Source organism: Microcaecilia unicolor, chromosome 4 (genome assembly GCF_901765095.1).
Source record: "Microcaecilia unicolor chromosome 4, aMicUni1.1, whole genome shotgun sequence".
In the NCBI taxonomy this organism is placed as follows: domain Eukaryota; kingdom Metazoa; phylum Chordata; class Amphibia; order Gymnophiona; family Siphonopidae; genus Microcaecilia; species Microcaecilia unicolor.
In genome coordinates, this window is record NC_044034.1 from 19,463,834 (window position 1) to 19,490,595 (window position 26,762).

Sequence of the window (26,762 nt, forward strand, 5' to 3'; positions counted from 1 at the left end):
GATCCTGGTGCGTCTGTCCTGCGACAAATGTGGCACGGGATTCTATCAATGAGAGGAGAGTGCACTGGCCCCCACAGTGGAGTCCTCATTCATGACCAAGGAGGAGGAACAGCCTAGCAGCTGGAGTGACATCTGGACCCAGATTCGGGGGAGGACTTCGAGAGGATGGACTTTATTGAATCAGAGCCACCAGTGATGGTGAGCTCAAGTCGGAGCCAGGATGTCGGAGGGCTGGGTCCTATGGCATCCACAACTGAGAGTTGGGAGAGTGGAGCAGACAGGGAGTCCAGCATGCTGGACTAGATCAACAGATGAGGATGAGGCTGGAAGAGTGTTGCAGTGAAGGAGACGGTGATTCCATTGGAGAGAGCCTCAGCATTGGGAAGAATTCTGGCACCTTTACCGGAGAAGCTGCGAGGGAGCCTGGACAGATCACGGTTTGAGCTAGTTCCAACCTACCAGGGAGACTGAGGCTCAATGCGGCGTGTCCTGAAAGACTGGGACATGGGATTGCCCAAACCCACTACTCTGTTAGAATACCTATGTTTGACCACAGGGGTGGTGGATGTTACCATTCTCGTGGAGCTGACCATGGAGTGGGCAGTGAGGAGGGTGGAAATAGATCACCTGCTCCGAGCTGCGGGAGTGGACACATATAATTCAGGGAGTGTTGGCAGACCTCCCTGAGCTTCCAGAGAAGACACTGGGGGAGCACTGGATTCTCCTCTGCCAGTAGAGCATCTCCAGGAGCCATGGATTGACCAGGGGAGAACTGTTGGGGAGAAGCTCATGAAACTTAGCAGAGCGGACAGGTACCTGAAGACTGTTGTGTGGAACCTCAGGTACTCATATGTTCCATTGCCTGTGATGAGCATCATAGAGGTCCAGAGCAAGACCTGGATCATAGAGGCTATATTCAATTGGATGCATCTGCACCCAACTTACCCTCTGCACAGACCAGAGGATCCTATGGTCCGGGACCACACTGATGCCCATTACAGGGATTGGTAAACTGTATGTTTTATTCACAAACATTACATAGAAGTCATGGACTCTTATCACAGAAGCAAATTCTACAGCATGACTCACACCTTACATGGAGGAACACTGGTGTGCAAACCAGATTCTAACTGGTATGGATGAACTGAGTGACTGAGCAGACTCAGGGTTTGGAACTATTTTGGAAAGAGAAAAAAAGAAAACATAAAATGGATTGTTAAATTTTAATGTGGTGTTATTCAGTGAAAGTGGGATAGATTGTTTCCTGTTTGAGGCACTGGTGGTTGGGTTTGTGGGTTGTGTGATGTAATAAATGGTGAATCGGGGTGTTATTGAAATAAATAATGATGGCAAGTGTAGTTAAAGGATGCAAAGTTATAATGTTTGAATAAAAATGGCTACCTTTAACAAGGTTTGTTCTTTGACGCCTGGGAGGGAGGAAGAAAAAGAAAATATGGAAGGTTTGGCCCTTGAAGGAAATCATCTTTTCTTTTCTGGGTGGTAAAGGGGTATAATAATAATAGAAAAGTAACCAGTCATTCAAGAACAATCAAATCAGGTAACATCAATAACAGCTACAGACACCTATAAACAAAAATAAATAAATAAATAAATAAAACAAAACTTGACATATCTGCCCAGGTCATTAATGTCCATAACTACAGCCTAGTGCTGTGAGCCCAAAGCAAGGTGGAAAAAATGTGTTTTCAATAGGGATTTGAATGTGGAAAGGAAAGTTCAGACCTCAAAGTAGGAGGAAGGTCGTTCCAAAGCTTGGAAGCTAAAATAAAAGAAAGCTGCTTGCCTGGTAGATTCATAATGCGCCTTTCTGGGGGAAGGAAGAACCAGCCGATGACTGTCGAGTGAAAGAAGGGAGCAAGTAGGGGTGTAGGCCAGGACACCCGAAGTGAGATATGTGGGAGAACCTGTGTGAAGAGTTTGAAAGGTGAAACCAAGAAGTTTAAACCAAGAATGGAATTTCACCAGAAGCCAATGTAGGCTAGTCAGCAAAGGGGAAATTGGGCCGAAACTAATCATCAGCATCTACAGCTGCTTACAAAATGACAGTTTGTATACCAGTTACATACAATAATTCCACTGGCTTCAGAAGAACCCCCGATGAAGGCTTGATGTGCCAAAACACGCCCCGTGTAGGGTTCAATTGTCAGGAACTTGATGAATAAATGTCTTGGTGATCCACTTGACAGTTGCGACTTGGCTTCTTCCACTCTTGTGGGTTGTTTGTTGCCTGTTGGGCACATTTTTGAAAGAGAAGGACATCCATCTTTCAACATAAATCGTAAGTTGGACGTTCTTCTCCCAGAGACATCCAAATCGGTATAATCAACACCCGATTTTGGACGTCTCCAACTGCAGTCCGTCGCAAGGACATCCAAATTTCAAGGGGGCGTGTCGGAGGCGTAGCGAAGGCGGGACTTGGGCGTGCCTAACACTTGAACGTCTTTGACCCATAATCGAAAAAACAAGGACATCCCTGACGAACACTTGGACATTTTCACCTGGACGTGGTTTTTTTTTACGAATAAGGCATAAAAAGGTACCCGAAATGACCAGATGACCATCGTAGAGAATCAGGGATGACCTCCCATTACTCCCCCAGTAGTCACTAACCCCCTCCCACCCTCAAAAATATGTCGTGCCAGCTTCTATGCCAGCCTCAGATGTCATACTCAGGTCCATGACAGCGCATGAAGGTCCCAGGAGCAGTTTTAGTGGGTACTGCGGTGCACTTCAGACAGACGTACCCAGGCCCATACCCCCCCTACCTGTTACATTTGTGGAGAAAACAGCGAGCTCTCCAAAACCCACCACAAATCCACTGTACCCATATATAGGTGCCCCCCTTCACCCGTAAGGCCTATGGTAGTGGTGTACAGTTGTGGGTAGTGGGTTTTGGTGGGGGGCTCAGCACACAAGGTAAGGGAGCTATGTTCCTGGGAGCATTTTATGAAGTCCACTGCGGTACCCCCTAGGGTGCCCGGTTTGTGTCCTGGCATGTCAGGGGGACCAGTGCACTACAAATGTTGGCTCCTCCCACATCCAAATGGCTTGCATTAGGACATTTTTGATATGGATGTCTTTGGTTTCAAAAATTGCCGAAAGTCAGAAACGTCCATGTCTAGGGACTTTCAAATTTAAAGATTTGGACGTCTCTGACGGTATTTTCGAAACAAAAGATGGATGTCTATCTTTTTTCAAAAATACGGTTTTCCCCGCCCCTGGATTTGGACATTTTGCAAAGACGTCCAAATCGCAACTTGGACGTTTTTTTCGAAAATGCCCCCTCCACATGACCCAACTGGACCACCAGGTATATACAAGTAGGTCCGGCAGTGCCCATGAGAGTAGAGGTTGGGCAGGGGGCCTCAGTCAGCCCTTAAAGATGTGCCTGGTGGAAGAGAGAAGGGATCGGGGGAGGGAGGGGGTCTTCGGAACAACAGAAGGCACCTTATATGAGTCCCAGATGATATTTAGTCAGGGCCTGTATAAGTGTCTTATATGGGTCCGAGCTGAATATTAGCTGGGACCCGCATAAGCCCTGATGGATTCCTTGCATTCATTTAGCTTCAGATATGTTGCAGCATTGAATATCCGGAGCTAAATCAGTCTGTGGAAGTCAGCTGACCACAGTGGGCCACGTATCGTCCAGATAGGCTCAAATAAGAAATGCATTTATTTCTTTTTTATTTATTTAAAAATGTATAGACCACCTAAAGCTAGCTGGTTTCCAAGAACACATTAACAATCCAATCTTTATTTAGATTACAGTTGCTTCAAAATACCTCTGCTAGAATAATAGTACAGAAATCAGTTTGATAGTGTTGAAAGTGCTTCACTGGTTTCCTGCAGTAGCTCATGTTGAATTTAAATCTTTAAGGGGCCCTCTTAGTATGCTGCACTCAAAAATGGCCTGTGGTATCAGCAGCGCGTGGCTTTCCCGCACGTGGAGGCCATTTATAGCATGGCTGTAAAATGACCATCATTTCTATTTCCCCATTGAAGGCCACGCGTTAATTTTCCAATTAGCGCATGGTCATTAGCGTGGGAGCTCTTTCCGCCACCTATTTACTAGGTGGTAAAGGCTCATGCGCTAACACCGCACTAATTGGGCAATGCGCAGTGATTTACCAACGCTACCCGATTAGCGCAGGGGCACGTCTACTCTGTGTTCAAGCCTCTCAGGACTTGTTAGACTACAAAGTCTTGATATCTTGAAAGTATAACCTTGGCACACCAGACACACCTGAAGTCTCTATTATTTTTCTGAAGTCTCTTTTATTGAATAAATTACAGATAATTTACTCACAGTCAGATGTTCAGAAGTGCTGCCCCAGGGCACAGAGACTTCGTAATTCTGAGAGCTGTTTCAGTGGCTGGAGATGAGAAATAGTTGAGCAGATAGAAGTATCTCAGAGCTGGGTGACTGGAAAGTGCAATATCTCATTGAGAAGATATATTCAAGGTAAAAAACCAAGTTCATTCCAGGGAGTTGGAAGCAGGACAAGTGCTGGTCTGAAGCAAGATGGTAAATGCCTCATGACCAGAGGGCTAGGCAGGTCAAGAAGGCTTGCAAGCCAAGGGAGGAGGAAGCAGTGACCAATCGGGACAGAGCCTGTCATAAGGTGGCAAGGGAGGTCCAAGAGGACGGCCCTCGATTGGAGGGAAAGGTCATACCTGGCTGACCTCTCAGGACAGATAGTAAGAATGACCAGGAAATGATAGCAGGTAGACAAAGGAGCCAAGCTTGGCTGAGAAAGAGAGGCGGTCTAGGCAGCAGCGCAACCAATGGTAACAGTTCTTATACAGACAGGCATGTGTGGCTGCATTTACCTGCGAACTACATTACACACAATGCATTGCTCACGTATCTTTGCAGTGGGAACTGCAGCCATGAAAGTCCTTAGAAATGAGAATAACAGTAAAGGCATTACGCACATTTTAGGATCACACTACAAACTAATGCAAGGCTGTCAGAGGACAGAACACTCTGCACCTCCAAACGTGCTCCCCATGCTGATCCCAGAACTACCACAGGATGCCTGAGCGTGTGTCCCACGGTACGCGTTAGTCGTTACCACCGCTTAGTAAAAGAGCCCCCGTGTATAGTCTTTAAAAAATTATATGGTGACAGTCCTTACTATGTGGTTTTATAGTTACAACTCAGAACTGGCCCATGCTCCGATTGTCTTATTAATAAGAATAAATTAGAATTACCGGCAGCCACTTTTACGAAATTACGTTCTTCGCATAAGAAATCGTTTAGTTCAGTTGTACCAGATTTGTGGAGGGCACCTCCAACTGAAATTAGAATCGAGCAGAATTATTTAAGGTTTAGGAAGCTTCTCAACTCCTGGCTGGTCGATAAATACCTGGCTTGTTACCTCCTGATGTACTAGCAGGACCAGAGAGCGATTGGACGTTGGTTTAAGCTGTGGGGAGTTTTTGGATTAGGTCAGTTTTATGTTGTTGGTCTTTTTGATTTTATAAGTGTTTTTATGTAAACTGCTTAGATCAATTATTTATTTGTATTATGTAGCGGTATATGAGAATTTTAATAAACATAAACATATCTTAAATGTTAGTGATGTTATAATGATTTATACATTTTTTTGTTTTGTTTTGTGAGTGATGTTTAGAAATTGTTGGAATTTTTTTCTCTCATTTTATATTGTAAACCCTTCTGAGCCATTGATTAGGATGGAATCTAAATAAAAGAGACTTGCGCCCTCTGCATTTATGCCACGTAGGTATTTGAACATCTCTATCATCTTTCTCTCTCCCACCCACCTTTCTTCCAAAGTATAAAGTGCATACAAAGTATATGCTTTATGATAAGTAGATAAGATAAGTAGATAAGTATTGCCATACTGGGACAGACCAAAGGTCTATCAACCCCAGCATCCTGTTTCCAGCAGTGGCCAATCCAGGTTACAAATACCTGGCAAAGAGACTGAAAAAGTTCAATACATTTTATGCTGCTTGTCCCAGAAATAGCAGTGGATTTTCTCCAAGTCAATTTAATAATGGTCTATGGACTTTTCCTTAAGGAAGCCATCCAGACCTTTATTAAACCCCGCTAAGCTAACCGCCTTTACCACATTCTCTGGCAACGAATTTCAGAGTTTAATTACACGTTGATGAAGACCACTGAACATTTTAGTAGCCGCCCTCTGGACAGTCTCCATCCTGTTTATATCTTTTTGAAGGTGCAGTCTCCAAAATTTACACATCTCCCCAAGTGGGGTCTCACCAGAGTCTTATACAGGAGCATCATCACATCCTTTTTCCTGCTGGCTATTCCTCTCTCTATGCACCCGAGCACACATATGGCTTTCTCTGTCGCCTTTTCTACCTGTTTGGCCACCTTACGTTCGTCACATACAATCATACCCACATCCCTCAGAAGGTGACTGTCATACATATAGATTTGTGATTGCTTTTCATGGATGCTTTTCATGTATTTCCTTAAGATCCAGACAACGAGAGGGTAGCAAGAAATGTGCATAATTATGAGGAGCTTCTGGCTGAGAAGTTGGAGGAAAAGGTGACACTACAAAGGATCAATGGGACCAATCTGCAAACCCGAGATGCCTACGAAGGACTGTGCCAGACTCTGGGGTCTCAGGTACTGTTATATAGTAACACAGTAAATGAGGGCAGGTAAAGTCTTGCATGATTCATCCAGTCTGCACGTCAAGGCGGCCAGAGATGGACCCACCACACTGGGCAGGTTGCACTCTTTCATGATCAAATGCTGGCATCACACACAGGGCAGCTGGCAATTCACCGCAATGCCCTGTGCCCACAGGCCCTGTCTCCATTCCCGCAGACTTTGCCCCTATCCCCACAGGCTCTGTCCTCATCTGCAGAAGCCTCGAACACTTATGATTTTATATTTAAATCTTTTTATTAAAATATAAAAACGAACAATATTCTGTGCAACTGTTGTTTATAAATCACAAATAGAAAGCAATAATAACGAGTAACTATAAGAACCCCACCCTCTACCCTTCCAGCCTCAACAATAGTTGACTTCTACTACCCCAAGGAATCCTAATCCACTCTGTTAAAATGCCCAGGGGTACAAATTACAACCCACAAATGTGCCCTAGTGGGGGAGAAATATGCCCTACAAAGCACTCTTATGATTCTTTAATCTGTGGATGATTGATAAGTCATCAACGATCTCAGGATTCAGTCTTAACTCTCCTGTCATCAACAGTCCTTCCCGCAATAGAAAATGTCTTCTCAGAAGATGTGCTGGTAGAAGGAACGCACAGGAGCCCCCTGTGCAAGTTTTACCAGCTGTGGCCAGCACTTTGGCTTGTTTTTCCAAGAAATCGAAACATCGTCGTCTGCATCACTCAAACATAAATAACTGTCCAATTCATTAACCATAGCCTTCAAAGTAGAGAATGATACGGGGACAAAGTTTGCCCCGTCCCCGTGTCATTCTCTAATACACAACACCCACACTCACAGCATTATGATATGAACGTGATATAAAATACGCGTGCGTGATCCTGAATTGTCTTTGCCATTTTTGGAACATAGACTGTAGAAGTCTATCCAGGGATAGCGTTGGTTATGGTGGTATTACCCGATCCTGGGCCTTACTTCCCAACTACTGGAGTTGCCACCCACTCCAGCCCATCCAGATCTCCAAAGCTGCTGAGAGGGGGGCATGAGGGGCAAAATTCCCTTGGGCCCGACCTCCAAGGGGGGGCCCACCCGGAGCTGGCTTGGCTCAGATGGTCTCTCCTGCTCCTGTGTGTCAAAGCAGTGCCAGGTTAACACGTTATCGCATTAACTCTGCTGGCCACAGGTCCTTCTTCCTGCGTCATCCCGCCTCCTGTGTGAAGTACTTCCTGTTTGGACACGGCAGGAAGAAAGACCTGTGCAGCAGAGCGGAGCAGGAGGAGACAAGCAAGTAAGCAGGCCCGGGGAGGCTTGGGGGTGCACGCAGGCCTAGGAGTCCCGGGGGTGTGCGCACACCAGGGGGGCACACGCAGGGAGTGTTTACCCTGGGCCCAACTTTGTCTCTTGGCGACCCTACAGATCTTCCTTACCATATTTGAAACACAGACTGTAGAAGTCTGCCCAGACTGGCCTTATATCTCTTAGGGTAAGAGGGTGAAAAAGATGTGGGGGAGATGGTTTTTTTACATGATGAGATGTGAGGGAGAGTCCTGTTACAATAAGATGTGAGGAAGATTTCTCTTATGAGATGGTGAAAAAGGCTGCTGTAGGATGATGAGACCTCTGCTTTTATGTTGGCTGTGTGTCTTGACTATACAGAAGGAGCTTTCTCTTACATTATCTGTAAAGTGTTGTGTAAACCTCGTAGCATTATAGAAATGATAAGTAATAGTACTGACTCTAACTCTTATAATAAAACATGAAGGAAGTTTTTCTAGCATGATAAGATGGTGAAATGTTGCTGTGCATGCATCGTGTCATGTCCCCTACCTCAACGCAAGCGGCATCCTCGGGCTGCGCGAGGTCCCGTCGACACGCATACTTGACTGGCACTGCCTGAGCCATGTGTGTGTAGTCCTCTCTGGGTTTGTTCAGAGAGCGGTGGTTGCAGACCCCTTAATTGTTTTGCTTCCATGCACCTGTTTCTGCTCTCTCTCTCTGCTTGGCTTCCAGGCTCCTTGATTGCTTTGCTTCCACCCACCTGGGTCTGCTCTTCTTCTGCCTGGCTTTTCTTGCTTCTCTCCTATTGGTCTTCTGGTTCCTCCTTCCCCTGCTCTTGTCCTATGGCTGTGCCCCTTCTCCCTGCTGATGTCAGACGCCAGCACTTTATCAGCTGAGCTCTCCCTGGACTCCATGCTTCGGCTTCTACTTTGGTAGGTGTTTCTAACTCTGTAGTCTGCTTCTTATCTACTGGTCCCTTGTTGCTGACTTTGACTGTACCTGGATCACTCTCTAGCCTACCGCCTGCCTACTGACTTTTGCCTGTACCTGGATTATTCTCTTGCCTTCCGCCTGCCTACTGACTTTTGCCTGTACCTGAATTACTCTCTTGACCTGCTGCCTGCCTGGCCGATACATTCATCACCCCACTTCCAGCTCCGTCCCGTAAGTCCTGCAGGCTGCACAGACCGGTCAGCGCAGGTGAAATCCAGGGTTGTCCAGCCGCCAAGCAGAACCTGGTCCAAGTACTGGGCTCAGCAGCACTCTACTTGGTACAAGAACTCACAAGTCTGACACATCGGGTGGCCCAGTAACTTACTGGGCAGAACTGGGGTGAGCAGCGAGTTATCAGTTGAAAGAGCTTAGCTTGCTTTGCAGGTATAAATGACCCGGGAGTCTTCCACTGTAAATAATGAAAGGGTCTATTCAAAGGTTACAAGAGAGAAATCCTAGTGGTAATAGAAAAAGACCATGGTACAGGAAACTCCACCCACATAGTAATCCTACAGTCCTACCTTCCCCCTACTCAAGGTCAGGTTACACGGACAGGGAGTGAGTTAACCCCTTACTGCCTAGCTGAGAATGATCTTCCACTCCTGTTCTTGAACACAATGGAGGGCTCTTCTTGCATGAGGAGATGGTGAAAGCCACCCTCTTTCCGCACATGGCTCCTGAGTTTGAGATGCAACCAGTGCTTTAAGGCTTGCTGGGATCACTTTGAGGGTGATTTTCAAAAGTCTTTATATGTTATTCCACATAAAATCTGTTAAAAATTTCTCCTTGTGTATTGAACTGGAAGTATGGGGGGTGTATTTATTTATTAGGATTTATTTACCACCATTTTGAAGAAATTCACTCAAGGCAGTGTACAGCAAGAATAAGTCAAGCATTGTCTTTAAATGCATCCACTCTGCAGCCCCCCCATTACCTCTCCACTCTCATCTCTTCCTACAGTCCTCCCCGTGAACTCCGCTCACTGGACAAATCTCTCTTGTCGTCCCCCTTCTCCTCCACTGCTAACTCCAGGCTTCGTTCCTTTTCTCTCGCGGCACCTTATGCCTGGAATAGACTTCCTGGACCTATACGTCTAGCTCCATCTCTACCTGTTTTCAAATCTATGCTGAAAACCCACCTTTTCACTATTGCTTTTGGCTCCTAGCCACTACTCAATTGCCCTCCCCCTTGTCCCTTCCTTCCTTCTCATCTTTACTTCCCTCACCCGTAACTGTCTCGTCTGTCTGTATTATTTAGATTGTAAGCTCTTTTGAGCAGGGACTGTCTCTCTTTATGTCAGGTGTTCAGCGCTGCCTGCGTCTGGTAGCGCTTTACAAATGCTAATAATAATAATAATTGTCTATTGCCTATTACAGCAGTAAAAATATTCAAATAACAATGCAAGGTGTGAGAGCACATACATGTCTAGTCATGCCAAAAATGGGCAGAGCCGGAGATAGGGAAAGTAAAGTGTGTGTGGGGGGGGGGGGTCCCCTTTCCCAAGTGTAATTACACCTGGTTAATGCGCATGGTAATCTATGAATTTTCAAGGTACCTATGGACCCACAATCTCCATGGGGACACTCAATATTGTCTTCTACATGTCCATATCATAGGGACACTAGATGCTGTTTGAGACATGTTAGGAGTTTTATCCCTGAATCATTTGGTAGAATAGTTCACACAGTAAATAAATGTACTGGAAAAATTTGAGAAAAATAAGGTTAAAAAACTTGAATTTTGAGTAAGCACGAGTGATGAATGAGATACCACATGAGGAACACTTGTTCTTGTTGTGTTATCCAAGCGAACAGTCCCAATTGACCTTCCCCAGGGGGAGGGATGAATAAAGCACTGCTCTTGTGGTGACATCTGGTGGCCAGTTGAAGAACAGCAGTGGAAGGTCTTGTTTTTCTTTGATCTACTCTCTGCTGTCACTGTAGTAGCTGCAGAAAGTTGCTGTAGAATTAGATCTACATGTAGGAAAATGTAGCGGAAAAATATTCCAGGGGCTGCTGTGGTCAGTTAGTAGCAGTGCTGTGCACAGCAGGGGCGTAGCCAGACAACAGATTTTGGGTGGGCCTAGGCAAGAATTGGGTGGGCACCAAGTGTTCTCCCCCCTCCAAAAAAAAAAATCTCAGCTGGTGGGAAAATGCTTCTTTCCAACTTGGCAGCAGGAATGCACTGAAAACTGAGCATGCGCAGGTGCCGGTGTCGTGGAGAGTAGCATTTTTGTTACCATCAGGGGGAAATTTTCAGCTGGCGGAGCTTGGGATTCCCACCAGTTACCACTAAACATATGCTACTGTTGGGTGGGCCTGAGCCATAAGTGGGTGGGCCCTGGCCCACCCAAGCCCACCTGAAGCTACGCCACTGGTGCACAGTCATGTAAAGGATCCGGTTTGATTTCTAAGTCAGGTCTTCTTCCAACCCCTGGCCAGCCAGGGCTGGGAAGGCTGCAGAGGAAGCCTTCAGAGATCCTGGAGGAGGGAAGGGGAGGGTCGCAGTCGTCATACAATAGCGACACCTAGTGGCCAGATTTATGGTCCATGATTTCAAGGTTCAACAAGAATCCCTGATTCATGGCCCCCCAGCCCAGGGTCATCAATGCAATGAAGGAACTAGATGTGTTGGGAAGTTGTAAATAAAGGTTTGTGGTGTTGGATTCCAGCTCTGGTTCCTAGTGATCTGGAAGCCGAAAAGAGCAAAAGGAAACTACTGGACACCTCCCCTCCCCGACTGTTTATAATGAAAATGTAAGCGAAAGAGATTCTGTTTCCATTCAACTCATATTGGAAATATTTGTTCTACTGATTTCAGCCAACACACTATCAGATCCCAGGTCTCTTCTGTTCCTATGAGGCCAACAAGAGCCCTTATCTGATCCTCCAGCCCATGAGAAAAGAGATTGTCAGTCTCCACCCGTATGTGGTACTCTACCATGATTTCCTCAGTGACCCCGAGGCCACAAGGATCAAGGAGTTAGCAGCTCCCTGGGTAAGTCCCTCGCGCCAGCTTTCCAGGGCCTTGCATGAAACAAAATCTCAGAGTCATTACATTTTGTGGAAGTTATGATCATTTACCACCTTCCTCTTTGTACAAAAGTGCAGGGGGAATTGATGACAATTTTAGAACAATTTACTGGGGTGAATACCTGGTACTAGATTACCCTGTTTGAAAATTGCCCCTTACACCATGGCTGAGAGTGTACTCATTCTTCCATATTACACTAAATTGTAGCTCTTCTGATGGGCATGTTTTACAACGGGGGAAATGACATGGGTATGCTGCCATTTTCAGTTGTGTTCATGATTTTTTGCCCCTTCCCATTGGCTATCCTCATACAGACTGCACATAGCCATGGTGTAGGAAATTTCCAGAGGGAACTATTTGGATAGTTTCCTGCTACCTTTGTATGTGAAAGTACAGTGATGTCACAGCACGAGTGTTTCTCCATGTGTGGAAGTGCAATGATGTCACAGTGTGAGTGTCTATCTGTGTATTGGCATGCAGTGATGTCACAGCAGGAGTGTATCTCCTTGTATGGAAGTGCAATGATATCACAGTGGGAGTGTCTGTGTATTGGCATGCAGTGATGTCACAGTGGGAGTGTCTGTGTATTGGCATGCAGTGATGTCACGGTGGGAGTGTCTATCTGTGTATTGGCATGCAGTGATATCACAGTAGGAATGTATCTTCTTGTATGGAAGTGCAATGATGTCACATTGGGAGTGTCTGTCTGTGTATTGGCATGCAGTGATGTCACAACAGGAGTGTACCTCCTTGTATGGAAGTACAATGATATCACAGTGGGAGCACCTCTCTGAAAAATGGCATGTAGTGATGTCACAGCACGAGTGTGTCTCCTTGTATGGAAGTGCAATGATGTCATGGTGGGAATGTGTTTGTATGTATGGAAATGTGCTCATGATATCATGGCAGCAGTGTCATGGTGGAAGTGTCTCCGTGTATAGGATTAAGATGGTTTTCCGTTGGGGGTGTGTCTCCACGCAGTGGTGTCATGACAGAAATGCATTTCTTTGTATGGGCAGGAGGGTGTCTCCCTACGTGGACATGCAGTGATGTGATGGCAGAAGTGTGTCTCCATGTATGGAAGTGCAATGATGTCATGGTAGGAATGCATCTCTGCATATGGACACATGCTTATGATGTCACAGCAGGGACATGTCTCCATACATGTGCAGTAATGGTTGAGCAAATGACAAGCCAACTCAGGAGATGTTGCTTGAAAATCTTTTTATTCAAAGCATCAGGGTGAAGACACGATACGGGCCGTGTTTCGGCAGATGGATTGCAACAGTATTCTCTGTGAGCTAGGGCGACTGGTCTTGTGACTGGTGCAATGATGCTGGAAGGAACAGCAGCATCTTATACCTTGCTGTTTCTTCCAGCATCATTGCACCAGTCACACAACCAGTCACCCTAGCTCATAGAGAATACTGTTGTGACCCCTGAGGCAGGTGGCTTCATTCGCTGAAACACGGCCCGTGTCGGGTCTTACTCCAGGTGCTTTGAACAAAAAGATTTTCAAGCAACATCTCCTGAGCTGGCTCATCATTTGGTCAACCTCTACTCTCTCCTGGTTTGGCTTGCATTCCCATAGAGGTTCCCTTCCTGTTTGCTGCAACTCTTTTCTCTCCCTACACTCCTCCCCGGGAACTCCATTCACTGGGTAAATCTCTCTTATCTGCACCCTTCTCCTCCACTGCTAACTCCAGACTCCATTCCTTTTACCTTACTGCACCATATGCCTGGAATAGACTTCCTGAGCCGGTATGTCAAGTCTCTGGCCGTCTTCAAATGTAGGCTAAAAGCCCACCTTTTTGATGCTGCTTTTAACTCCTAACCCTTACTCGCTTGTTCAGTACCCACCTTAGTAATTCCCTTATCCCTTATTTGTCCTGTTTGACTGGCCTAATTAGATTGTAAACTCTGTCGAGCAGGGTCTGTCTCTTCATGTTCACGTGTACAGTGCTGTGTACGTCTAGTAGTGTTATAGAAAAGATAAGTTGTAGTAGTAGTAGTAGTCTTTGGGATTCCGGAATCTTGCTACTCTTTGAGATTCTGCATGGAATCCTGCTACTCTTTGTCCTTATCACTTATTAGTCCTGTTTGTCTGTCCTGATTAGATAGATTGTAAACTCTGTCGAGCAGGGACTGTCTCTTCATGTCCAGTGTACAGCGCTGCATACGTCTAGTAGCGCTATAGAAATGATAAGTAGTAGTAGTAGTAGTTGTTGTTTTCTGCCCTGTTATCTGTCTCCTCCTCTTTGTTTTCTCCCTTTAGTTGCAGAGGTCAGTGGTTGCCTCAGAAGGGAAGCAAGTAGAAGCGGAGTATCGCATCAGCAAGAGGTAAGAAGCACACAGACCCCAAGTTAGCAGCAATATTCACCAGGCCAGGTTTTATGCGACATAGTCCAACAACAGCCAGCCCACACAGCACTGTACAAGGTCATTCACATGGGTGCAATATTGCTTCACTTGATAGCTCAAAGCCTCGGTTGGAACTCGATGTGTTGTCTTCTGCACCAAAGCAGAAGGATTCAGGAAATCATTTTTTATTTACTTGGGGGGGGGGGGGGGGGGAGGACAGTTCCACAACTAGACACCTCCATTTAAGCACCCTCGAGGACACTTCTGTGGAAGTCTCGCAAGGCCACTGCTTTAAGTCTCAGCGGTCATTTTGAAGAAGCACTGGCAGTGGGCAGGTCAGCGCAGTGGGCAGGAAAGATTGGGGTTCTTTCATGCCTCGAAGAGGCCACTAGACCACCAGGGTGCATTATGGAATGTTCGGGGTTGGAAAAAATCGCCTGGACCCCCAATATTCCTCTTAAAAAAAGAGGGCATGTCTGGGGAAACCCAGATGTATAGTAACCCTATGGAGCAGTGCTCCCCACCAACACTCCCTGATCTGATTCCCTAATCCTTCCACCCCAATTCCATCCTCCAATCTCCCCAACTCCCCCTCCCCCAATTTGCTCCCACCAATAAGCCCCTCCACTGAACCAAAGCACCACCCACAAGGTGTCAAGGAAACCCTCCTCTGGCCCCCTACCATCCCCAGGACTTGTGATCCCTGGGCCGGAAGCAGTTGCCCCTCTGCTCCTGCCCCGAGACTCAAAATGACCACCCTGACCCCTAGCGACAGTCTTGCAGTACTACCACTAGAGGGCATCCTTTGAAGTGGGCAGTTTGGAAATTGTCACCTACGGGATCAATGGGAGAGAGTCAGGAGCTTTGGCATCAGCAGGAAAAACTGTAGGGTCCAATGGAGAATCCTGTATTCCCTTCCGTTATTTCTATATCTACGATTCTTACCGGTGACCTTACACAAGCCCTATCCAGAAAGGGGGGGCAGTCAGTGCTGTTCCCAAGAACCAATGCTGCCGGAGCATAAGGCAGAACTACAGGGAGCACAGTTGTCCCCAGCAGAAGAAAGATTTCATCCGCTTTAAATAAATCAAATGAGAAGAACAAAGAGAGGGAAGAAAACCGCAATAAGACCTAAGTATTAAAACCAAATGTATTTTTTATTATTACAATTAATTTCATTATTCACTTTTGGATCTCTCATAAGCCATAAAGCTGAAGGAACAGAAGGATTATATTACTTAGAGAGCTGGGGAGAGGAAGACTCTGAAGGCAACATCTTGAAGTCGTTAAGCTGGGTGAATTAACATTTCTCATTTTTTGGTGTCATCTTTAATGTTATGGGCATTGTAATTAGCAACAGCCAGCAGTTACGTTGGAATATGTTTCTGGAAGGAGGAGTCTCCCATGATAAATGCATCGGCATGGTTGACTACAGTTGGAGAAGAGCAAAGGTCCATCAAGTTCAGCGTTCTTCTAATTGTCTTATGGCTGTCTTTACATAGTAAGTGTTTTTTTTATCTAGGGATAGATAGACCCATGAAGACCCCCTCTAATAGGTTGGCAAACCAGCCATCTACCAGAGAGGTCCCCTTGAAGGCTGTCTAAGATATGTTTGCGCTTATCTGACTCGCTTCTAATATTCATGGACATATGTGTATTCATTTTAACCATTTTATCTCTAGATATTTCACGGAAAGGAGTGAGAGGAAAAGTTATAAGGATAATTACCTTTATTATAGCTTACCACAATAATACAACGGGATCAGGAATACAGGCAGATGGGTGGACAGTTGGACAGCACTTCGTGTAGCAAGTCAAAAGGTCTACAGCACTGTAGCAATAGCCAGTTCACCAACACAATGAAAACAAAACAATTCACCACTCCAAAGAGGGTGATCAGTATACTACTCTGGATCAACACCTTACTCCAGAGACAAATTACAGTCCGTCTTCACACCCCATGATGGTATGTAACAAAGTCCTTCATGAAAAACTCCTCAGAAAATTGAAACATCATGGAATAGGAGGTCAAAGTAACGTGGAGGGGCATAATCGAATGGCACCGGCCATCTATACGGGCGGCCACCTATATGGTCGGCGCCGCAAACAGCGGTCCCGAACCGTATTATCGAAAAAGATGGCCGGCCATCTTTTGTTTCCATAATACGGTTGGGGCCAGTCAAATGTCAGAGATGGCCGGCATCAGTTTTCAGCGATAATGGAAACCGAAGCCAGCCATCTCAAACCCGGCCAAATCCAAGGCATTTGATCGTGGGAGGAGCCAGCATTTGTAGTGCACTGGTCCCCCTGACACGCCAGGACACCAACCCGGCACCCTAGGGGGCACTGCAGTGGACTTCAAAAATAGCGCCCAGGTGCATAGCTCCTTTACCTTGGGTGCTGAGCACCCCAAATCCCTCCCCCCAAAACCCACTACCCACAACTGTACACCACTACCATAGCCCTTAGGGATGAAGGGGGGCACCTACATGTGGGGGATTTGGAGGGCTCACATTTACCACCACAAGTGTAACAGGTAGGGGGGGATGGGCCTGGGTCCACCTGCCTGAAGTGCACTGCACCCACTAAAAACTGCTCCAGGGACCTGCATACTGCTGTCATGGAGCTGGGTATGACATTTGAAGTTGGCATAGAGGCTGGCAAAAAATGTTTAAAAAAATTATTTTTGGGTGGTAGGAGGTTGGCGACCACTGAGGGAGTAAGGGGAGGTGATCCCCTATTCCCTCCGGTGGTCATCTGGTCAGTTGGGGCACTTTTTTGAGACTTGGTCCTAAAACTAAATGGACCAAGTGAAGCCGGCCAAGTGCTCGTCAGAGCCAGCCTTCTTTTTTCCATTATCGGCCGAAGCCAGCCATCTGGAAATCACGCCCCCGTCCCGCCTTCTGTACCTTGCCGAAACGCCCCCTTTAACTTTGGCCGGCGCTACAAAGGAATGCAGTTGAAGCCGGCGAAAATCGGCTTTCGATTATACCGATTTCACCGGCTTTAGGAGATGGCTGGCCATCTCCCAATTTGTGTCGGAAGATCACCGGCCTTCTCATTTGAAAATAAGATGGATAGTAACATAGTAGATGACGGCAGAGAAAAACCTGTATGGTCCATCCAATCTGCCCAACAAGATAAACTCATATGTGCTACTTTATATGTATACCTGACTTTGATTTGTGTCTAATCACAAAAAATCAGGAAGAACAAATCCACAAACCAAGTTAAACCTTAAACTTACTATATTAAACTTGGGTTCAAAATAATTTATCTTTTTTTATTTTTATGTATGCACTTTAAAAAAATACATATTCCTCTTGGGGATATAATAGGTGTAAACGGTATGGTCTGAGCACATTTAAAATAATTTAAAACACTTTATAGTATTTTTTTAAAGTGCATACATAAAAATAAAAAAAGATAAATTATTTTGAACCCAAGTTTAATATAGTAAGTTTGATTTGTATCTGCCATTTTCAGGGCACAGACCGTAGAAGTCTGCCCAGCACTAGCCCCGCCTCCCAACCACTAGCCCCACCTCCCACCACCGGCTCTGCCACCCAATCTCCGCTAAGCTTCTGAGGATCCGTTCCTTCTGGACAGGATTCCTTTATGTTTATCCCACGCATTTTTGAATTCCGTTACCGTTTTCATCTCCACCACCTCCCGCGGGTCATATCCTATAGTGGTTTGGTAACTGGTTAAAAGATAAGAAAACCAAGACTAAATGGGCAGCTTTCCCAGTGAAGAAAGGTAAATCATAAGGTTGGGCAGTCAGAAAATTCTCATGTCGGTATTTTTCCAAGTTGCTTGTTTGTTACGGAATAAATGTCATCAAGAATTCACACTATTTGCAAGGAAGACGTGGAGGGACATAATCGAACGCGAACGCCTATCTCCATGGGCGTCTATGTTCGAAAACGGGTACATGAAGAGGAGGGACAGACCGTACTTTCGAAAAAAATGGACGTCTTTGTTTTGTTTCGAAAATTTGGTTTGTACGGACCATGGATTTGTTCGTTTCTGAGCTGGGCGTTTTCTTGGTTTTTTTTAGCGATAATGGAAACTAAAACCGGCCAGCTCAAAAACGTCCTAATCCAAGCCATTTGGTCGTGGGAGGGGCCAGGATTCGTAGTACACTGGCCCCCCTGACATGCCAGGACACCAACTGGGCACCCTAGAGGTCAGTGCAGTGGACTTCAGAAACAGCTCCCACATGCATAGCTCCCTTACCACAGGTGCTGAGCCCCCAACCCCCTCCCCCAAAACCCACTACCTACAAATGTACAACACTACCATAGCTCTTAGGGGTGAAGGGGGCACCTACATGTGGGTACAGTGGGTTTTGGAGGCCTCCCATTTACCAGCACTAGTGTTACAGGTAGGGGGGATGGGCCTGGGTCCGCCTGCCTGAAGTGCACTGCGGTACCCACTAAAAGTGTTCCAGGCCTCTAGGACTTGTTGCTGCTGTAGAACCTTGGCACACCAGTTGACACCTGAAGACCAATGTCTCCAAAAACGTCCTTTATTGGAATAAGCACGTTTACTCAGTTAACTGCAGATCAGAGGTTGTGCCCCACTGGCAAAGAGTCTCCCTGGTACTGAGATTAGCAGTAGGTCAGAGCTGGCAGAATGCTGTACAATGCCCTCTTTCAGCAACATTCAAGGTAATAACGTTTTCTAATGTGGGTAACACATGAAAGGGAGCTAAAACTGGCTTACAAAAATGGCCACTACCTCATGGACTACCGGAAACAAAACGACACACTCTGACCCAGTAAGCAGAGGGAAAAGCACCATGGGAGTAGAGCCTACCAACTACCAACATCGTGAGCATTTAACACAAGCTAGTGGAATCAAGGAGCCCAATACCCTACACCCACCACAATGCATTGCTGATGTGACTCTGCAGTGCGCATAACAGAAAAGGTGTCACACTCACCCGAGAGCCACATCAAAACCAGGGAAAGGCTGTCAGAGGATAGAACACATTCTGCTGTCATGGAGGTGGGTGCGGCATTTGAGGCTGGCATACAGGCAAAAAAAGTTTGTAAAGTGGGATTTTTGGTGGGAGGGGGTTAGTGACCACTGGGGGAGTCAGGGGAGGTGATCCCCGATTCCCGCCGGTGGTCGTCTGGTCAGTTGGGGCACTTTTTGGGGACTTGGACCTTGAAAAAAAAGGGTCCAAATAAAGCGGACCAAATTCTCGTCAAAAACGCCCTTCTTGTTTCGATTATCAGCTAAAGACGCCCATCTCTCCTTGGCCGATAACCACGCCCCAGTCCCGCCTTCACCACGCCTCCGACACGCCCCCGTCCACTTTGTTTGTTCCTGCGACAGAGTGCAGTTGAAGACGACCAAAATCGGCTTTCGATTATACCGATTTGTTCGCCCACGGGAGAAAGACGCCCATCTCCCGATTTGGGTCAAAATATAGGCGTCTTTCTCTTTCGAAAATAAGCTGGACAGTCTCCTTACACAGTGCTCTCATGTGTGAACCATCATGCATGTGAACGCATGCACACACTATCTGGGAAAGCGTGCACCTTTGTTGCGAACAGCATTTCGCTTTGCAAACAATAGCCCAACCCTAGTAAATAGTGCAGTACCCAGGGACCTATGCTGCGTCTAGTTCATTTTTATATATTTACTAGCCGTTAAGCCCGTTTAAACGGGCGAGATTTTTGTTTGGCAAAATTCCTCTGTCCCCTGCCCTCTCCCCTCCCCTCCATCCATGTGCATCTTCTTCCTGTCTTCCCTCCACTCCATCCATGGCCAGCATTTCTCCACTCTCCCCTCCATCCATGTGCGTCCTTCCTGTCTTCCCTCTCCTCCATCCATGTCCAGCATTTCTCCTGCCCTCCCCTCTATCCATCTATGTCCATTAGCTCTCCTCTCTCCCCTGCCCTCCCCACCCATGGCCAGCAATTCTCTTTTACCCCATGTCCTCCCCTCTCATTCTTACCCCCTGCCTCCCCTGTCATTCACATCCAGTTATTTTCCTCTATCCCCTTCCCTCTCCTCTGTCCCCTCCCCTCCATCCATCCATGTGCATCTTCCTGTCTTCCCTCACCTCCATCCATGCCCAGCATTTCTCCCTCCCTCCCCCTCCGAGGTCACCGCCGCTCCTCCCCCCCGCTCCCCCCCCCCATGTCACCGCTACCGCTCCCCCTCGGGGTTGCCGCCAGCCCCCCTCCACCCAGGCCGGGGGCTCTCCTCTCCTCTCCATTGAGCTTACAGCGCCTCACCTCCAAAATCGCAGCAGGCAGATCGCCTCCCGTTGGCCTTCCTTCCCTGCCTGTGTCCCGCCCTCGTGTGACGTAACGTCAGCGAGGGCGCAACACAGGCAGGGAAGGAAGGCCGACAGGAGGCGATCTGCCTGCTGCGGTTTCGGCGCTGTAAGTTCAATGGAGAGGAGAGGGCCCAGGTGGAGGGGGGGCCGGCGGCGACCTCGGGGGGGGGAGCGGTAGCGACCTCGGCGGTTCCCTCCCTCCCCTTCCGTGTTCCGGGTCCACTCCTCAGCGCAGCATTTCTTTCCCTTTCTGTTCCGTCCTCTGACGTCATCACGTCTTGACGCGGGGGCGGGACAGAGAGGGAAGTCTGTACTGCGCATTTGCGGGTGAGTCGGTCACTTGCCATTTATATGTTTGATTTATTTTTTAAAAACTTATACCCCGTCTAACACGAAGCAGCTTATAAAAATTGGGCTAAATTTCCCATTAGGATATGACCATTAGCTCTTGAACCCTGAACGTTTCCACCCTTTTTTTTATTTATTTATTTATATATTTTTACATTTACATTCCATCATAAATGTAATGAAATACAAGAATAGGATAATCCAAACAAATAATTTAAAGGAAATAATTCTCTACATTCTTTGTCCACAAATCAAAAAGAGATCCAAGTACTAGGAAAAAATAGTACAAGAAAAAAAATGTAAAAATGAAAGTTTCAGAACAGACATAACCCTGATAGTCTACATTATAGCATATGTCTCACTGGGAAGCAGTTAAGGATTTACCCACACTTTCTTGTGCCTCAATAAATTGTAACAGTTTTAAGGGTTCAAAAAAAACATAATTATTTTCATTTAATGACACTAAACATCTACATGGAAATTTTAAATAGAAAACCGCTCCAAGCTTGAGAATTCTAGTCTTATAAGACAGGAATTCTCTTCTTTTTTTCTGAGTGTCTCTAGCTAGATCTGGAAAAATCTGTACTCTTGAACCCAGAAATTCCGTATTTGTATGGCGAAAGTAAGTCCGGAAAACGTTGTTTCTATCCATTTCTAATGCAAAAGTAACTAAGAGTGTAGTCCGTTCAGTCACTATGTCCAAGGAACTTTCCAGGAAATGAGTTAAATCTAAGTCCGGTGCAGCCTGAGATTGTCCAATAGTATTCTTTATTCCGGTTATGTATTGGGCCCTGGCGACAGGTGGAAAAGCCGTCGCTGGGATCCCCAATACCTCTATAAAGTATTTCCTCAACATGTCCAAAGGGGCAATTAAAGGAGATTTCGGAAAATTAATAAATCTCAGGTTGTTCCTGCGACTTTGATTTTCTAAGTGAACAATTTTACGTGCAAAAATGTCTCGTTCCCTGACTAGAGTGGCTGATAAGTTTTGAGATTTAGTCAGTTCAACCTCCAAGTTCTGAACTCTTTCAGCCATATTATTTTGCTTTTCTTTTAAATCAGTTATTTCGCCCCCAAAAGAGTTGGAAATAGTTTGTAAGGAAGTGTGGATACCTTGAATTGCGTCCCAGAGCGCTTCAAGCGTTATTACAGCCGGTTTAACTTTTCCTCGGTGCCCTTCAGGAGTCATCTCAGCCGCTAGAGACGAAGAGAGCACTTCTTCCACACTAAAACTAGTTGGCGTCGAAAATACTACGGGAGCTCCCAGCACAGATACCAGGGGCGGCGTTCCACCAATCGCTCCGGTGTCCTGTGCCTCCGTAGCATTCACAGTAGCTCCCGGACGAGGAGGGGCTGTAGTTGGGGGAGGACTCAACGATACCCCCTCAATGCTATGGTCCGCTTGAAAAAATGCGGACCCTGCAGAGTCAGGTTGTCGCTCACGGAGGACCTTCACTCCATAAGATTCCAAGACGGTCTGGCGCTCAGCAGGGTTCACAGCTACGCTCGGGGAGGTAAGAGCTTTAGCTTTCCCCTTTCGCTTTCCCATGGTGTTGGTTAGAGAAGCTGGCGTTCGGTCGACTGGAAGCTCAGGAGCTCTGATTCTCGCGTCCTTTCAAGACGCCATCTTGGATCCTGTTTCCACCCTTTTAAAGCAGAATATTGTTTGTTACATGTTAAAAACAGTGGGAGTGCGGCTGGAATACCCTAAGCTAGCCTCTGCGTTTATCACAGCTTGCTTACCCACCACGGATAACGTCCTTTGCAAATTAGACTACATTTATCAAAAGACTATACTCACTGCAATCAAGAATGGTACCCTGGTTAATTTTCCCAAGTTTTGGGACATCTATCGTACATGGCAGTCACCGGAGGTGACTCAGTCCTCTTGACCTCCTCTTTCCTCTGCCAATAGGGAGTTTCCCAGACTTTGCTCTGCTGCAGACTATAAATATGCTCTTTTAGAACTGAAGCCTTGGCTTCTGGGGGAGGGGGGAGGTAGGGAGGGATGTTCTATGGGGGAGGGTTATCCTATAGATTTTGTTGCAATGGTTTGCTATATATGCTCAGATAACATTTTGCATTTTATATGTTGTCTATTTGGAAAAATTTCAATCAAAAATCTTGAATAAAAAACAAAAAAATATTGACCATTTAACCCTACTCTGTTTTCTATCTTTTAACCCGTTCTTAATGCATAGTAGGACACTGCCTCTTGTCCCATGACTTTCTAATTTCCTCAGGAGTTGAGTGAATTTGTCAAATGCCTTCTGAAAATCCAGATACCTTTATCCACATGTTTATTCACCCCTTCAAAGAAATGTAGCAGATTGGTAAGACAAGATTTCCCTTGGCTAAATTCATGTTGACTTCGTCCCACTAATCCATGCCTATTCATAGTAATTTTATTCTTTATAATAATCCATTCCTGCCCTAAAGACTGTAGAAAAAAAAATACTAGGTTTTAGTGAGTCAAGGCCAGAACTGGTAATCACTGGGAGACTGTTGGCACACGAATCACATTTTCCACTCTCCACTGCCACTCAATAACTCATTCCAGGCCAGAACTGGGATTCTGAAGCAAAATGTTTACTTAAAACAAAGTCATTAAGCAAAAATGAACAAAAACAATAGTATAGACAGAGGCAAAATAACCAGTGGCGTACAAGGGGGGGGGGGGGGCGGTGGGGGCGGTCCGCCCCGGGTGCACACCGCTGGGGGGGGGGTGCCGCACGTCCGTCGGCAACGCTCGTTCTCTGCTCCCTCTGGCCCCAGAACGGGTTATTTCCTGTATCGGGGCAGAGGGAGCAGGGAACGAGCGTTGCTGACAGTCGCGCTCCACCCCCACCCCCCCAGCAGGTAAAGATGCACCGGGGGGGGGGGTGTCGTTTCACTGGAGGGAGCTGCCCCTTTCTCGTCCCCTGTCCCGCCCCTTCCACGCCCTCACCTCCCCCCTGTCATCTCTCCTCCCCCTACTCTGCTATCCCTGCTGGTCTAGAGGTACCTCTTCGGGGCAGGAAAGAGCCCCCTCTTTCCTGCCCGGAACTGCTAGCTGCCCTGCATCCTCCTGTCCTGTGGTGAGTCCAGCTCTCGGCATTTCAAAATGGCTGCCAAGAGTTGACGTCTTGCGAGGCTGCTTCAACTCTCGGTGGCCATTTTGAAATGCTGAGAGCCGGACTCACCACAGGACAGGATGCAGGGCAGCTAGCAGCAGCGCTCCGGGCAGGAAAGAGGGGGTTATTTTCTGCCCCGAAGACGAAGAGGTACCTCTAGACCACCAGGGATAGCAGAGTAAAGGGAGGGGGGATAGTCGCGTTTCGCCGGGGGGGGGTCTCATCTGTGATCTGCCCCGGGTGTCAGCCCCCCTAGGAACGCCACTGAAAATAACTGCAACACTTACAGATTAAAGCCACTTATTTGGTCCTTCAGGGCTCTCTCGGAGACTCCTTTTTATTTCTTTTACCCTTGTGCATCTTCACAGCTAGTTTACCCAGATAGGAACACCACCATCATACTCTTCTCTTTGTAGGTCCTAGGGATATGCTATGTGCCCCTCAGGGCTGCCGAGAGGGGGGGACATGGGGGACAAAATTCCCCGGGCCCGGACCTCCGGGGGGGGCCCAGCGCCGCCGCCACAGTCCGACCCGCCCGCCCTCCGTCGCTCCCTGGCATTGAACTTAAGCGCCTCACCTTCGAAAACGCAGCAAGCAGCGGCAGACCACTCCTTCCTTCCGTGTCCCTCCCTCGCCTGACGTAACTTCCACGAGGGCGGGACACGGAAGGAAGGAGTGGTCTGCTTGCTGCGCTTTCGAAGGTGAGGCGCTTAAGGTCAGTGCAGAGGGCCCGGGGGTGGAGAGAGGGCCCAGTGGCGGGTGGAGGGGGTGACCTCGGGTGGGGGGGGGGGCCCGGGGGCGGCCTTGTCCCGGGCCTAGCCCAGTCTCTCGGCGGCCCTGGTGCCCCTTCCTGCTTCTCAGGACTAAGATCCCCTGTTGTTTCTCCAAATAGCTTTGCTCCTATCTCCTTAGAAGTACTGGTGAACTAGTTCCCCATTCAAACTTAGAACATGTGCACCTTGTCACATCTCACTTACTCCTGGCACTATGGCTGGGTTACCCAAAGTCCTCAATCCCCTCCACAAACTTGGTACAATGGCAAGGGTATCGTAGCCCAAGACTCACTCTATGGTATGGTGGCCAAGGAAGCAGGAGGTCAAAGACAAAGAATCAAGACAGGGCTAGGGATTTATACTAATCTCAATTACCCTTCGAAAGGGGTCTCCTCTTACTATTACCTTACCAGTCAGGAGAGCATTCCCTTATTCTGGAACAGGGGCGTAGCCAGACACCCAAATTTGGGCCCAAGATGGGTGGGCAGAAGTACTCCGCCTTGTCCCACAAGTGATTTTGTCTCTCCCTCTCTTGCCTGCATCCATATGGTCTCTCAAACATCCGCCCTTCCCTGAATACCTTTTAAATAGCAGATTTTCACCGGCAGTGAGCAGCAACCAATACACACTGCTCATGTTGGCCCCATGGCCTTTCCTCTGATGTAACTTCCTGTTTCCGCAAAGGCGAGAATACATCAGAGGGAAGGCTGCAAGGCTGGTGCGAACAGTATGTGTCAGTCACTACTTGCTGTAGGCAAAGATCCGCTATTTAAAAGGTATGCAGGAGGGACAGTTGGGAGTTTTGGGCTGGTGGGGCTTGGGAATCCCTGCCAGCCACATTATAGATGTGCTGCTATTGGGTGGGCCTGAACCCAAAGTGGATGGGCCTGGGCCAACCCAAGCCCACCCTTGGCTACGCCACTGTTCTGGAAGCTACTACTGGTGTTTGCTATCCTCACTGGAGCAGCAACTTTGCTGTCTCTACCCTACATAGATGAGGCTTTCTCCGAGACTCACTGGGTAGTTTTTTTTTTTTTTCTACCTCCCTGTCATATTGAAGCTTTGGGTTAAGCTGCTCTTCATGTGTTTTTTTTTTAGTGCCTGGCTGAAGAACACGACAGACCCTCTGATTAGGAAACTGGACTTCCGGATTGCAGCACTCACCGGTTTGAACCTCCAGCTGCCATATGCTGAGCACCTGCAGGTGGTGAATTATGGGATAGGAGGACACTATGAGCCCCACTTTGACCATGCCACAGTAAGTAGCTGGACCAGAAAATGCTCAGCTTGTCATGACATTGTATGATTGGGTTGCTGTGATGTAACACAACTTAATACCATCACCCAAGATCTAAATAAAGAGAGAAAAAAATACATGATATGCAGAAGTGTTGCAATTCAACTGGTGTTGGTGATTTTGATGCACATTGAATTAGAAACTGAGTAGAAAGATTAGATATGAAGCGTCTGTTCACGCTTTCCAAAAATACTAGGACTAGGGGGCATGCGATGAAGCTACAATGTAGTAAATTTAAAACGAATCGGAGAAATGTTTTCTTCACTCAACGTGTAATTAAACTCTGGAATTTGTTGCCAGAGAATGTGGTAAAGGCGGTTAGCTTAGCGGAGTTTTAAAAAGGTTTGGACGGCTTCCTTCATAGACCATTATTAAATAGACTTGGGGAAAATCCACTATTTCTGGGATAAGCTGTATAAAATGTTTTATACATATTTGGGATCTTGCCGGGTATCTGTGACCTGGATTGGCCACTGTTGGAAACAGGATGCTGGGCTCGATGGACCTTTGGTCTTTCCCAGTATGGCAATACTCATGTACTTGGGATTCTGAATGGAATCTTGCTACTCTTTGGGGTTGTACATGGAATCTTATTATTCTTTAGA

The 26,762-nt window shown here is 46.9% G+C and overlaps 1 protein-coding gene across 1 annotated transcript in view; it reads left to right on the forward strand.

Annotated features, from left to right (window-relative positions):
* The window catches only part of P4HA3 (prolyl 4-hydroxylase subunit alpha 3), a 119,361-nt gene that overhangs the window by 66,068 nt on the left and 26,531 nt on the right, over positions 1-26,762 (forward strand). The window contains exons 6-9 of the mRNA XM_030200006.1: positions 6,492-6,646; positions 11,755-11,931; positions 14,243-14,307; positions 25,959-26,118. Of these exons, the coding sequence (XP_030055866.1) occupies positions 6,492-6,646; positions 11,755-11,931; positions 14,243-14,307; positions 25,959-26,118 (557 nt within the window). The remainder of the gene's footprint in view (positions 1-6,491; positions 6,647-11,754; positions 11,932-14,242; positions 14,308-25,958; positions 26,119-26,762) is intronic.